Source organism: Stomoxys calcitrans, chromosome 2, assembly GCF_963082655.1.
Source record: "Stomoxys calcitrans chromosome 2, idStoCalc2.1, whole genome shotgun sequence".
NCBI classification, from domain to species: Eukaryota; Metazoa; Arthropoda; class Insecta; order Diptera; family Muscidae; genus Stomoxys; species Stomoxys calcitrans.
In genome coordinates, this window is record NC_081553.1 from 49,539,219 (window position 1) to 49,554,402 (window position 15,184).

Genomic DNA, 15,184 nt, shown 5'->3' on the forward strand with positions numbered 1-15,184 from the left:
GGTCTTGGATCTTGACTTCTTGAGCATATAGACAGCGCAATTCTAATCCGATTTGGCTAAAATTTTGCATGGGGTGTTTTGTTTATGACTTCCAATAACTGTGCTAAGTATGGCGCAAATCGGTACATAACCTGACATAGCTGCCATATAAACCGATCTGGGATCTGGATTTCTTCAGCCTCTAAAGGGCGCAATTATCATCCGATTTGGCAGAAATTTGTACAACGGCTCCTCTCATGACCTTCAACATACGTGTCGAATATGGTCTGAATCGGTTTAAAGCATAATACAGCTCCCCAATGAACCGATCTCCGTATTTTACTCTTCAGCCCCCTAAAGAGCGTAATTCTTACTAGGTTTGGTTGAAATTTTACACAATGACTTCTACTATGGTCTCCAATATGCAATTCAATTATGGCCGAAATTAACAATAATTTGATATTGTTACAATAACATAGCAATTGTTTTCTTTTACCCTTTGTTGGCCTAAAAAGGAATATCGGGAAGAGAGCTCGACAAATGCGATTCATGGTGGAGGGTATATAAGATTCGGCTCGGCCGAACTTAGCTCGCTTTTACTTGTTTTATTTTCTTTATTTTATTTTATTTTATTTTATTTTATTTTATTTTATTTTTTTTTTATTTTATTTTATTTTATTTCATTTTATTTTGTTTTATTTTATTTTTTTTTATTTTATTTTATTTTATTTTATTTTATTTTACTTTATTTTATTCTTATTTTATTTTATTTTATTTTATTTTATTTTATTTTATTTTATTTTATTTTATTTTATTTTATTTTATTTTATTTTATTTTATTTTATTTTATTTTATTTTATTTCATTTTATTTTATTTTACTTTATTTTATTCTTATTTTATTTTATTTTATTTTATTTTATTTTATTTTATTTTATTTTATTTTATTTTATTTTATTTTATTTTATTTTATTTTATTTTATTTTATTTTATTTTATTTTATTTTATTTTATTTTATTTTATTTTATTTTATTTTATTTTATTTTATTTTATTTTATTTTATTTTATTTTAATTTATTTTATTTTTTAAGTGCCTGGTGGAGACCACCCTCACATGGAATTTCTCACCCCTCTGGATTAGCTGTTGTACTGTGTTCTGTGTTATTAACATTGAAGATTCTACTGAAGAGATTGGAAGATGTTGAATCTTTTATTTAATTTCCTTGGAATACTATGATATTCAGAATTGCGAACTTAATTTTCTTCCGTTTGCCAAACATTCATAGTGTGCACTATTCCGTGTGACAAACATACACACATACATACCAAGATGTCTTGTGTACACTTTGTTATCTTTATTTGCTGTTTTGCCCACTATTCTCGTTTCAAGTACATACATAAATACAGCACAGAAATATTTGAAAATTTTAAAAAGTATTTTAACTCAGCTAATAAATTTTTCCCAATTTCGTTTGAAATTTTGAATTGCCAAAAGACTTACACACACATACAAACTCATGAAAAGATGGTTGTGCACTTTGTTTCCTCCGAAAATGTCGATATTAAAAACGAATGCCATGTGAAATTATGTGCGTTTTTTTATAATTCCTGTAATGCGCATTCTGATGTTTTGTGTATTATTTCCTTTTCTTCATTAATTTTTAAAATGGACTATTCGAAGTGAGAAATAAAAGTACTTTGAAAAAATAGATAATAAATGCTATGAAAATATACTAAGTAAATACAAATACAATAAAATCAATCAACGATAAATAATTCTAATTGAACGTGAAGAAATTTCTCAACCAAGCGGAAGTGAAACGTGCCAAAACAAATAATGAGACGTAAAAAGTAAGTTTGTTTTTCTTCTTCACTTCTTTTTTTTTTAATTTATTTAATTTTAATATTTAGTTGGCTGTAATGCGTCTAAACATTAAAATTGCTCCATAAATCTTTTATATAGGTAAAAGATAAAAACAAATAAATTGTAAGGGAAGGCAAAAGTCGGGCGTTGCCGACACCTACCCTATAAGTACAAGGTGGAAGCTATATCTAATTCTGAACCAATTTTGGTGGACCTTGGCGGATTTTTTCAGATGGGTTATTAAACAATCCTTATCAAATTTCAAACTGTAATTATTACGATTGATAAATGACAACATTATTGCAAATTACCCAAAAACGGACGAACATAAATATGGGAGTTATGTCCTAATCTGAACCGATTTTGACCAAACTTCGTAGATATTGTTCAATTAATGCGCTTGCATTGACCATAAAAGTAAAAATCGGTCGATATATATATATATATATATATATATATATATATATATATATATATATATATATATATATATATATATATATATATATATATATGACAGCTATATCTATGAAATTCGCCAGTATTGTCGATAGTCATTAGAAAATCTTTCCTGCCGATTTTCTAGAGAATCGGTTAACAAATAAGCAGGAAAGCATTGTACAAGTCTTGGGAAGATTGGTGAATAAATGCGATTGCAGTGGCTCTAGGAGTGAAAATCGGGCGAAATATATATATATATGAGAGCTATATCAAAATCTGAACCGACTTCTATGAAATTCACCGATAAAGTCTAGAGTCATAAGAAAATCCTACCTGCCAAATTTCGAGAGCATCCGTTAACAAATGACAAATGGGAGCTATATCTGAATCTCAACTGATTTTTTCCAATTTCAACAGGCTTCGTTTCTAGGACAAAAAGCATGCCTGGACCAAATTTGAAGACGATCAGATGAAAACTGTGACTTGTAGCTTGTACACAAATTAACAGGGACAGACAGACAGACGGACAATGCTAAATCAAATCAGAAAGTGACTCAGAGCCGATCGGTATACTTATCAATGGGTCTAGTTCTCTTTCTACTGGGCGTTACAAACAAATACACTAAGTTATAATAACACACATTAATGTTGCAGGGTATAAATACGTCGTGGGTAGACAGAAAGGTTTTTAATATTTTATGCCATCAATATGACACATAATATTTTATTATATTGCTATGAAATGAATTAATAAAAATAAAATAAAATAAAAACTAAAATAAAATGAAATAAATTAAAATAAAATAAAATAAAATAAAATAAAATAAAATAAAACAAAATAAAATAAAATAAAATAAAATAAAATAAAATAAAATAAAATAAAATAAAATAAAATAAAATAAAATAAAATAAAATAAAATAAAATAAAATAAAATAAAATAAAATAAAATAAAATAAAATAAAATAAAATAAAATAAAATAAAATAAAATAAAATAAAATAAAATAAAATAAAATAAAATAAAATAAAATAAAATAAAATAAAATAAAATAAAATAAAATAAAATATAATAAAATAAAATAAAATAAAATAAAATAAAATTAAATAAAATAAAATAAAATAAAATAAAAGGCAAACAAAGAATAATGAATAAGAACTGTTATGCTATTGGAGCTTGTATCAAGTTGCTTAAAGCTGAACATTGTAGAAGTCATTGTTCGGATAAGAATTGCGCCTTGTTGGGGCTCAAGAAGCAAAATCGGGAGATCGGTTTATATGAGAGTTGCATCAAACTTCAGACCATATTGGACAAGTATATTGAAGGTTATGGAAGAAGCAGTTGTACAAAATTTCAGCCAAATTGGGTGAGAATTGCGCACTCTAGCGGCCCAAGAAGTCAAGATCCAAAATTGGGTTATATGGCAGCTATATCAAGTTATGAACCGTACTTAGCACAGTTGTTGAAAGTGATACCACAACACTACGTGCAAAATTTCAGTCAAATCGGACTAGAATTGCCCTCTCTAGATCCTCAAGAAGTCGAGACCCAAGATCGGTTTATATGGCAGCTATACCAGGTTATGAACCGAATGGAACCATACTTAGCACAGTTGTTGGAAGTGATACCAAAACACCAGGTGCAAGAGTACATCCAAATCGGATAAGAATTGCGAGCTCTAGTGGCTCAAGAAGTCAAGATCCAAGATCGGTTAATATGACAGCTACACCAGATTTTGAACCAATTTGAATCTTACTTAGCACAGTTGTTGGAAGTGCTACCAAAACACTACGTGCAAAATTTCAGTTAAATCGGACGAAAATTGCGCCCTTTAGAGGCTCAAGAAGTCAAGACCCAAGATCGGTTTATATGGCAGCTATATCAAAACATGGACCGATTTAAACCATACTTAGCGTAGTTGTTGAAAGTCATAGCGAAACGCGTCGTGCAAAGTTTCATTCCAATCGAATAAGAATTGCGTCCTCTAGGGGCTAAAGAATTTAAGACCCAAGATCGGTTTATATGGCAGCTATATCAAAACATGGACCGATTTGGCCCATTTACAATACCAACCGACCTACACTAATAAAAAGTATTTGTGCAAAATTTCAAGCGGCTAGCTTTACTCCTTCGAAAGTTAGCGTGCTTTCGACAGACAGACGGACGGACGGACGGACATGGCTAGATCGACTTAAAATGACATGACGATCAAGAATATATATACTATATGGGGTCTTAGATGCATATTTCGAGGTGACGAAATTAGTATACCCCCATCCTATGGTGGAGGGCATAAAAATAGCATTAACTACTGAAGCCATCAGCAAACCAAAATATATATTTCAAAAACAAATTTTACAGATTTTTTTGAATATTTGTTTTTGAGACATTAAAATTTGTATTTAATTTTTTTATCATTTAACTTTTGCAAATTCACTATGAATTAGGCTATTGAAGAATTGAAGTCCAACAATGTCAACGATTATGCAGTAGACATTACATTATCTATCACATGTTTGTTATTACCACACTTCCAACAGATATATGTATATATATTGTATATCTGCCATTTACGCGATGAACCCATATTTTAACATATACACACATACATATGTACATTAAAATTCATATGTATAGTTGTGTATAGAACGTTATCTTTGATTTGATTAATAACCTGATAGACATTGAATACATTTTGCCAGTCAAAATTAGATTTATTGACATTTGCATTTAACATTGATTATTTACACGCCACGTAATGTTCCATTCGGTTTTTGCCTCTCTCTCTCCAACACCACACATTCTCGTATGAAATAGAAAAGAAAATTTAATTTTATTAAATAAACATAGTCTGCCCAGGGAATTACTGCAATGTGTCGAGCGATTTGTTTAAATAAAATTGTTATAATATTAGTTTTGGTGGAGCTTAGGGAAAAAAAGTTGTGAAAGAATATGGATATGTTGACCAAAAAGACCAAGTCCATTAATATCATATAAATAAAATTCAATTTGTGTTTGTTTGCTTGTCGGTTTGTTTGTTTGTTTCGTATAGACTCAAAAATGGCTGAACCGATTACCTTTTGAAATTTTCACAGCTTGTGTAGGTTGGTCTGGAAGGAAACATAGGCTCTATAATTATTTGATATCGGGAGGGGGCGGACCCTCCCCTTTACCCCTAAAGTACTACCCAAAAATAAAAGTTGACCGATCGGGGCAATATGATATTCCAATGAAAGGTATTCAAGAGTAGAGTACGACTTTCATAATAAAAGTTGGGTCCAATTACCTGGTGCCCGCCCCAGCCCCAAAATCCCTTAAAATAGGTTTATTTGACGATCATGACAATATGGGACTTAAATGAAGACAAATCGGTAGAAGATTGCAAAAATGGTCAGGAAGTTGGAATAGGCTTAATAATTTGTTGAAATCGGAAGGGGGCGGACCCTTCCGTTACCCCAAAAATACCACCCAAAATCAAAAATGGACTGATAAGGACAATATGGGTATCAAATGCAAAGTATGCATTCAAATTCATGTCGAAGTATAGGGGGTCACCCCACGCCCACAAAATCGCCCAAATTGGGCACATTAGCCAATCACATATATGTGGGACTCGGTTTGTTTGTTCCGTGTAGACTGAAATACGGAAGAACCGATTTTTTCGAACTTTTTGCATATTGTGTAGGTTGGTCTGGAAGGAAACATAGGCAATATAATTTGTCGGTATCGGAAGGGGGACGGACCATCCCCCTTATGCCAAAAACACAACCCAAATTCAAAAGTGGACCGATCGGAACAATATAGGTATCAAATGAAAGGTATTGGAGATTAGAATACGAATATTGTATTAAGTACCCATCGGGCCGCCCAAACCCCAAAACTCCCCCAAACAGACATATTGGACTTTAATTTCAATATGGGGGTCAAATGAAAGGTATTTGGGAGTAGATTTCGAATCTGGCATAAAAAATTAGATCAAAGTATTGGGAGTCACGTCATCCCTCAAAAAAACAATTAGACCCACTATGACTTTATGATACTTGGCTGAACCGATTTTCTTAAAATGTTCATATATTGTGTAAATTTTTCTGGAAGGAAACATAGGCTATATAATTTTTAGATATCGGGTGGAGGCGGACCCTCTCCCTTACCCCAAAAAATGCCACTCATATCCGAAGGTGATACGATGGGCACAATAAGGGTATCAAATGAAAGGTATTGAAGACCAGAAAACGAATATGGTATTAAAATTTGGGTCGAAGTACCCAGCGGGCCCTCCACCTAACCCCGAAATTCCTCTAAACAGATATATTCGAAGTTCATGTCAATATGGGTTTCAAATGAAAAGTATTAGGCAGAATATTACAAATAAAAACAGTAGGTCCAAGTAATAAAACAGTAGGTCCAAGTAATGGGAGGTCGCCCAAAAAAATAAAATAAAATAAAATAAAATAAAATAAAATAAAATAAAATAAAATAAAATAAAATAAAATAAAATAAAATAAAATAAAATAAAATAAAATAAAATAAAATAAAATAAAATAAAATAAAATAAAATAAAATAAAATAAAATATAATAAAATAAAATAAAATAAAATAAAATAAAATTAAATAAAATAAAATAAAATAAAATAAAAGGCAAACAAAGAATAATGAATAAGAACTGTTATGCTATTGGAGCTTGTATCAAGTTGCTTAAAGCTGAACATTGTAGAAGTCATTGTTCGGATAAGAATTGCGCCTTGTTGGGGCTCAAGAAGCAAAATCGGGAGATCGGTTTATATGAGAGTTGCATCAAACTTCAGACCATATTGGACAAGTATATTGAAGGTTATGGAAGAAGCAGTTGTACAAAATTTCAGCCAAATTGGGTGAGAATTGCGCACTCTAGCGGCCCAAGAAGTCAAGATCCAAAATTGGGTTATATGGCAGCTATATCAAGTTATGAACCGTACTTAGCACAGTTGTTGAAAGTGATACCACAACACTACGTGCAAAATTTCAGTCAAATCGGACTAGAATTGCCCTCTCTAGATCCTCAAGAAGTCGAGACCCAAGATCGGTTTATATGGCAGCTATACCAGGTTATGAACCGAATGGAACCATACTTAGCACAGTTGTTGGAAGTGATACCAAAACACCAGGTGCAAGAGTACATCCAAATCGGATAAGAATTGCGAGCTCTAGTGGCTCAAGAAGTCAAGATCCAAGATCGGTTAATATGACAGCTACACCAGATTTTGAACCAATTTGAATCTTACTTAGCACAGTTGTTGGAAGTGCTACCAAAACACTACGTGCAAAATTTCAGTTAAATCGGACGAAAATTGCGCCCTTTAGAGGCTCAAGAAGTCAAGACCCAAGATCGGTTTATATGGCAGCTATATCAAAACATGGACCGATTTAAACCATACTTAGCGTAGTTGTTGAAAGTCATAGCGAAACGCGTCGTGCAAAGTTTCATTCCAATCGAATAAGAATTGCGTCCTCTAGGGGCTAAAGAATTTAAGACCCAAGATCGGTTTATATGGCAGCTATATCAAAACATGGACCGATTTGGCCCATTTACAATACCAACCGACCTACACTAATAAAAAGTATTTGTGCAAAATTTCAAGCGGCTAGCTTTACTCCTTCGAAAGTTAGCGTGCTTTCGACAGACAGACGGACGGACGGACGGACATGGCTAGATCGACTTAAAATGACATGACGATCAAGAATATATATACTATATGGGGTCTTAGATGCATATTTCGAGGTGACGAAATTAGTATACCCCCATCCTATGGTGGAGGGCATAAAAATAGCATTAACTACTGAAGCCATCAGCAAACCAAAATATATATTTCAAAAACAAATTTTACAGATTTTTTTGAATATTTGTTTTTGAGACATTAAAATTTGTATTTAATTTTTTTATCATTTAACTTTTGCAAATTCACTATGAATTAGGCTATTGAAGAATTGAAGTCCAACAATGTCAACGATTATGCAGTAGACATTACATTATCTATCACATGTTTGTTATTACCACACTTCCAACAGATATATGTATATATATTGTATATCTGCCATTTACGCGATGAACCCATATTTTAACATATACACACATACATATGTACATTAAAATTCATATGTATAGTTGTGTATAGAACGTTATCTTTGATTTGATTAATAACCTGATAGACATTGAATACATTTTGCCAGTCAAAATTAGATTTATTGACATTTGCATTTAACATTGATTATTTACACGCCACGTAATGTTCCATTCGGTTTTTGCCTCTCTCTCTCCAACACCACACATTCTCGTATGAAATAGAAAAGAAAATTTAATTTTATTAAATAAACATAGTCTGCCCAGGGAATTACTGCAATGTGTCGAGCGATTTGTTTAAATAAAATTGTTATAATATTAGTTTTGGTGGAGCTTAGGGAAAAAAAGTTGTGAAAGAATATGGATATGTTGACCAAAAAGACCAAGTCCATTAATATCATATAAATAAAATTCAATTTGTGTTTGTTTGCTTGTCGGTTTGTTTGTTTGTTTCGTATAGACTCAAAAATGGCTGAACCGATTACCTTTTGAAATTTTCACAGCTTGTGTAGGTTGGTCTGGAAGGAAACATAGGCTCTATAATTATTTGATATCGGGAGGGGGCGGACCCTCCCCTTTACCCCTAAAGTACTACCCAAAAATAAAAGTTGACCGATCGGGGCAATATGATATTCCAATGAAAGGTATTCAAGAGTAGAGTACGACTTTCATAATAAAAGTTGGGTCCAATTACCTGGTGCCCGCCCCAGCCCCAAAATCCCTTAAAATAGGTTTATTTGACGATCATGACAATATGGGACTTAAATGAAGACAAATCGGTAGAAGATTGCAAAAATGGTCAGGAAGTTGGAATAGGCTTAATAATTTGTTGAAATCGGAAGGGGGCGGACCCTTCCGTTACCCCAAAAATACCACCCAAAATCAAAAATGGACTGATAAGGACAATATGGGTATCAAATGCAAAGTATGCATTCAAATTCATGTCGAAGTATAGGGGGTCACCCCACGCCCACAAAATCGCCCAAATTGGGCACATTAGCCAATCACATATATGTGGGACTCGGTTTGTTTGTTCCGTGTAGACTGAAATACGGAAGAACCGATTTTTTCGAACTTTTTGCATATTGTGTAGGTTGGTCTGGAAGGAAACATAGGCAATATAATTTGTCGGTATCGGAAGGGGGACGGACCATCCCCCTTATGCCAAAAACACAACCCAAATTCAAAAGTGGACCGATCGGAACAATATAGGTATCAAATGAAAGGTATTGGAGATTAGAATACGAATATTGTATTAAGTACCCATCGGGCCGCCCAAACCCCAAAACTCCCCCAAACAGACATATTGGACTTTAATTTCAATATGGGGGTCAAATGAAAGGTATTTGGGAGTAGATTTCGAATCTGGCATAAAAAATTAGATCAAAGTATTGGGAGTCACGTCATCCCTCAAAAAAACAATTAGACCCACTATGACTTTATGATACTTGGCTGAACCGATTTTCTTAAAATGTTCATATATTGTGTAAATTTTTCTGGAAGGAAACATAGGCTATATAATTTTTAGATATCGGGTGGAGGCGGACCCTCTCCCTTACCCCAAAAAATGCCACTCATATCCGAAGGTGATACGATGGGCACAATAAGGGTATCAAATGAAAGGTATTGAAGACCAGAAAACGAATATGGTATTAAAATTTGGGTCGAAGTACCCAGCGGGCCCTCCACCTAACCCCGAAATTCCTCTAAACAGATATATTCGAAGTTCATGTCAATATGGGTTTCAAATGAAAAGTATTAGGCAGAATATTACAAATAAAAACAGTAGGTCCAAGTAATAAAACAGTAGGTCCAAGTAATGGGAGGTCGCCCACCCCCAAATAGCACCAAATGGGCATATTAGCCGACCATGGCTATATGGGACTTAAATGAAAGGTATTTGGAAGTAGATTACGAATATAACATTAAAATTTGAGTTCAAGTCTAGGTGGCGCTTTTCCTCCTAAAGATACGTCAAATGGGTTATTTGACCCATTATGACAATATGGGGCTCAAATGAAAGGTATTTGAGATTTGAAAACGAATTTGATATCCAATTTTGGATATCTTTATTCCGTTGGGAATAAAGAACGAATTTCATATCTATTTTCAGTGCAAAGTGCCGGTGTCCGCCTCAGCCTCAAAACACCCTTCAAACGGTTCATAATTACCGAACATGGCAATTTGGGGCTCAAATTAAAGGGATTTGGAAGTGCAGCACGAATTTGATATCAATATTTGAGCCGAAATATCTGAGGTGTCATCCCTCCCCTAAAAAGCACTTCTTATTAACCTAATTTTTAAAAACACCAGGAACCGAGCATGGGCAAACTTCTCACATATCAATGAGTGCTTTCCGATTCAAGTTTAAACTCAATGATGAGGACCGTTTTTTTACATATGAGTCCAAACGGCGTCCCGCAGTGCGACACCTCTTTGGGGAAAATTTTTTAAATGACCCAGCATGGCATTGTACCTCGCAAATGTCGTCAACCACTGTTTTGTTCGATGTTCTCGCCACCCTAAAAAGATATTAGAGAGTAAAATAAGGCGCAGGGCCCGGTTCGTCTAGTAGGAAATATTTTTGAATTAGAAAAAACAAAATCGTCAAAATGTGTTAACATTCATGACATATTATGTTGTTATTCATTATTAAAAAAACTCCAAAAAATAATAATTTGATATTGGCCATGAAAATCATTGAATTGAATTTTTTTAATTGATTAAACTCCCAATTTTAATAATTATTAAAACATTTTAGTAGCTAATTGTTAATATGTATGTATTAACCAACATTTTCTAAACCTTCGCCATGAAGGTAATATGAAATTAAATTACAATATGATTAGGTTTCCATTTTGAATGTTTCATCTATCCACAGCACGTACATATTTGGATGTCCGCCTCCATAATGTCTGGATGTCAATATTTTTAATTATATGTGGAATGGAGGAAAAATACGATGTTTTTTTAAACGAATCTTAATTGAATGTAGATGTACTTGTATGTCACGCTTATTAGCTTATTTCCTGCTGTTTTTTATGCCATGAACATGCCATACTCAATTTGATACACAAAAACTTTAGGGTATGCAATTTCTATGCTTGTTCCAAATGCATTTTTAATGTTACCAAAAAATTATTAAAATTGATTATCTCTTTCTACCAAGAATATTCTTTGAGGAAAAAGGGCAAAAAGTTTTCACATTTCAATAACTCAGCAAAATAAGCAAAACAACGTCGAGAAAAGGATGAAATAAACTTGTTTTATTTGCATTTTGAAAGATATTGACTCTAACAACCCGCAAGAATCACGTAAGAGATTATAGAACAACAGTGGTCACAAACAAAAATAAAAGAAGCTTTCTTCTTAAAATGAATTGTCTTTGGAAGCAAAGGTCTTTCAAAGGCTAATTCAAGGTTTATACAAATGACGCCCCCCCCTCCCCCCCCCTCAACACTTGGCCCCACATTTAGATTTCAGATTCCTCTAGGAACTTGGTCCCACATTTGGATATCAGCTTCGTATTCTATTCGCAAATACCTTTCATTTAAGCTCCACATTGACATGGTCGGTAAATATGCCCGATTTAGAAGTGTTTTGGGTATTGGGGTGGTCCCCAATCACTAAGCCCAGAAAATATATCAGCAACGTGCTCTCTCATATATCCATATGTCATTTATTTGAGCCCCATATTGCCATTGGCCTCAAAATTGGATATCAAAATCGTTTTATAATCTCATTTAAACTCCTTATTGGTTTGGGGTATTGGCCCTAAGAACTATAAATATTTAGTTCCACTCTCTTTAAGACCCAAATTGTATTGGTGAGCAAATACGTCCTATTTAGTGTTAGTTATGGTGGTGGGAAGTCCTCTAGACAGTTGGTCCCTAATGTTGATATCAGATACGTGATCTACTCCCAAATACCTTTAATTTGAGCCACATATTTCCATAGTCGGCAAACATGACAGGCTTGGGGGTGTTTTGGGGGATGGGCGGCCACTCAGTGAGTTGGCCTTGAAAATATATATCGGATTCGTGTTCTACTCTAAAAACCCTCTTATTTGAGCCTCATATTGCAATAGTCAGAAAATACTTACTATTTGGGTGATGTTGTGGGGGTGGTGGTGGCCCCATAGACACTTTTTCCGAATATTGATATCAAATTCGTGCTTTACTCCTAAACACCTTTCATTTGAGGCCCATATTGCTATGGTCGTAAATTTGTCCCCTTTGGGGGATGTTTTTAGTGAGAGGCGGCCCGCCAAACACTTGGTCCCACATTTGGATATCAGATTCGTATTCTACTCGCAAATACCTTTCATTTGAGTCCCATATTGGCATGGTCGGTAAATATGTCCGATATAGGGGTGTTTTGGGGCTTGGGTGGTCCCCCTAGCACTTGGTCCGACAATTGGATATCAGATACGTTTTCTTATCTTAAATACCTTTCAGTTGAGTCCCATATTGTTGTGATTGTTTTAAATATATGTTTTGTAGGTTTTAGGGTGGGGCGGTCCCCCTAGGTACCCCATCCGAAATTTGGATACCAAATTTTTATTTTTAGGGTACTATACGAGAGCACACAAAATTTCGCTTAAAACGCACGACCCATCTCCGAGATCTGTCGTTTTTGAAAATAAGGGTAAGGGGGAGGGTCCGCTCCCCCTTCAGATATCAAAAAATGTAGTACCCTATTTTCACCACGGGGTCATTATGCACCATCTGTGAAAATTTCAAGAAAATTGGTTCAGCCGTTTCTGAGTCTATAAGAAACACACAAACATATAAACAAACAAACAAATCTGCAAACAAACACAACTTGATTTTTACATATATAAGATTTATGGGTTGCCCAAAAAGTAATTGCGGATTTTTCATATAGTTGGCGTTGACAAATTTTTTCACAGCTTGTGACTCTGTAATTGCATTCTTTCTTCTGTCAGTTATCAGCTGTTACTTTTAGCTTGCTTTAGAAAAAAAGTGTAAAAACTAGTTAAATATATGGTATATCCTTCCAGTTGGATATTTTTAGATCTTTAGCTAATTGATTGCAAGTATGGCGTGCGTTTCGTGGAATTCAAGCCTTCAATTGCCAAATGATCTCAGATGTTGTACCAGCATTTGGCAACGCTACCAATATCATTTTAATGATTTATAGTGCGATACACAAACATTTTGTTCACTTTGAGGTTTTTGAGTTCGCCAACAATAGCTGATTGTGATTGTCCAGCCAAATATAACCTAATCACTCTATTACGCTCTAACTCTTTGACTAATCTTTTTTAAATAAACTCGGAAGCAAATGGTTTTTGGTGGCTTGTAAACTTCATAATGAGCTACTAATAAAACAAATATCATGTAGATATAATTTGGTAACCCTACGTGTTAGCTACCATATATTTTAGAACTATTCAAAAAAATCCCTAAAAAAATACTTCTACAAAAGAATTTTTTTCTTAAAATGTTGAAAATTGGGCGCCTTTACATATAATTTAACTAATCTTCGAAGCTTTGACACACTTTTTTGAAGTTTGTGGCATCACAGTGTGCTTAAATTGATTTCCGAGTACGCTTATTCGTGGTGGTATGTCCATTCAATCTTATCTAACCCAAAATATGACTGTCGAATTTAAATGAGGAACTGATTTTATCAAAAACAATTTTACAAAAAAAAAGGGTTTTCAATTTTTTTTTACCAATATGAAACATAGAAAATACTTTTTTTTTAATTTAATAAATTTGAGAATTAGCTATTTTAAATATTTCTAAGCCCATAAGTATTTGATTTACTGTATTTTAAAATAATTTTTTCTATATACGTTTTTATTTGTGTGTATACTTAATTAAGCACTTCCTCATTGTATAGCCGACTTATAATCGATAACAAGTGTCTCTATTTGATTGTCGCGACCATGAGGATCCTTTTGATATCAAACACAATAATCTTATCTGAAGGGTGATAACTTTATGAGTGAACTATTTTATCAGTAAAATACCATATCAATAGATGAAATGCAAAAGGAAGCAACATTATTTGAAATAAAAGGGGAAAGACAAAAAATATAATAAAACCAGTAAGGAAAGGCTAAAGTTGGGCGTAGCCGACTGTAAAATACCCTAAACCTACCGTACAATTATAAACTCGGGCGAAAGACCCATAAAAGCCACATTTATTATCCGATTTTGCTGAAATTTGGGAAAGTGAACTGTGTTAGGCCCTTCAACATCCTTCTTCAATTTGGCTCAGATCGGTCCAGATTTGAATATAGCTGCCATATAGACCGATCTCTCGATTTAAATTTTTGGGCCCATAACAGGCGCATTTAGTGTCCGATGTCGCCGAAATTTGGGACAGTGAGTTGTGTTGGAACCTTCGATATTCTTCTTCAATTTGCCTGAGATCGGTCCGGATTTGAATATAGCTCCATATAGACCGTTCTTTCAACAAGGTTTTGGTCCCATAAAAGGCGCATTTATAGTCTAATGTCGCCGGAATTCGGGACAGTGAGTTAAGTTAGGCCCCTTCGACACCATTCTGCAATATGGCAGAGATCGGTCCAGATTTGGATATAGATGTCATATAGGCCAATCTCTCGATTTAAGGATTTGGACCCATAAAAGGCGTATTTATTTTCCGATTTCGCTGAAATTTCGGACAGTGAGTTAAACTAGGCCGTCGACATCTTTCTGCACTATGGCACAGATCGGTTTAGATTTGGATATAGCCGCCATAAAGAGCGATCTCTCGATTTAAGGTTTTGGACCCATAAAAGGCGCATTTATTGTCCGATGTCGCCGAAATT

At 33.9% G+C, this 15,184-nt stretch overlaps 1 protein-coding gene across 5 annotated transcripts in view; it reads left to right on the forward strand.

The window, feature by feature from the left end:
* Positions 1-15,184, forward strand: part of LOC106092168 (mitogen-activated protein kinase kinase kinase 4) — an 82,566-nt gene that overhangs the window by 40,916 nt on the left and 26,466 nt on the right. For 4 of the 5 annotated variants that reach the window (XM_059361590.1, XM_013258949.2, XM_059361591.1 and 1 more), the window contains exon 2: positions 1,659-1,828. The exons of the other annotated variant lie outside the window; for it this stretch is intronic. In XM_059361590.1, the coding sequence (XP_059217573.1) occupies positions 1,815-1,828 (14 nt within the window). In that variant the 5' untranslated portion in view covers positions 1,659-1,814. The remainder of the gene's footprint in view (positions 1-1,658; positions 1,829-15,184) is intronic. 5 annotated transcript variants of the gene reach the window in all.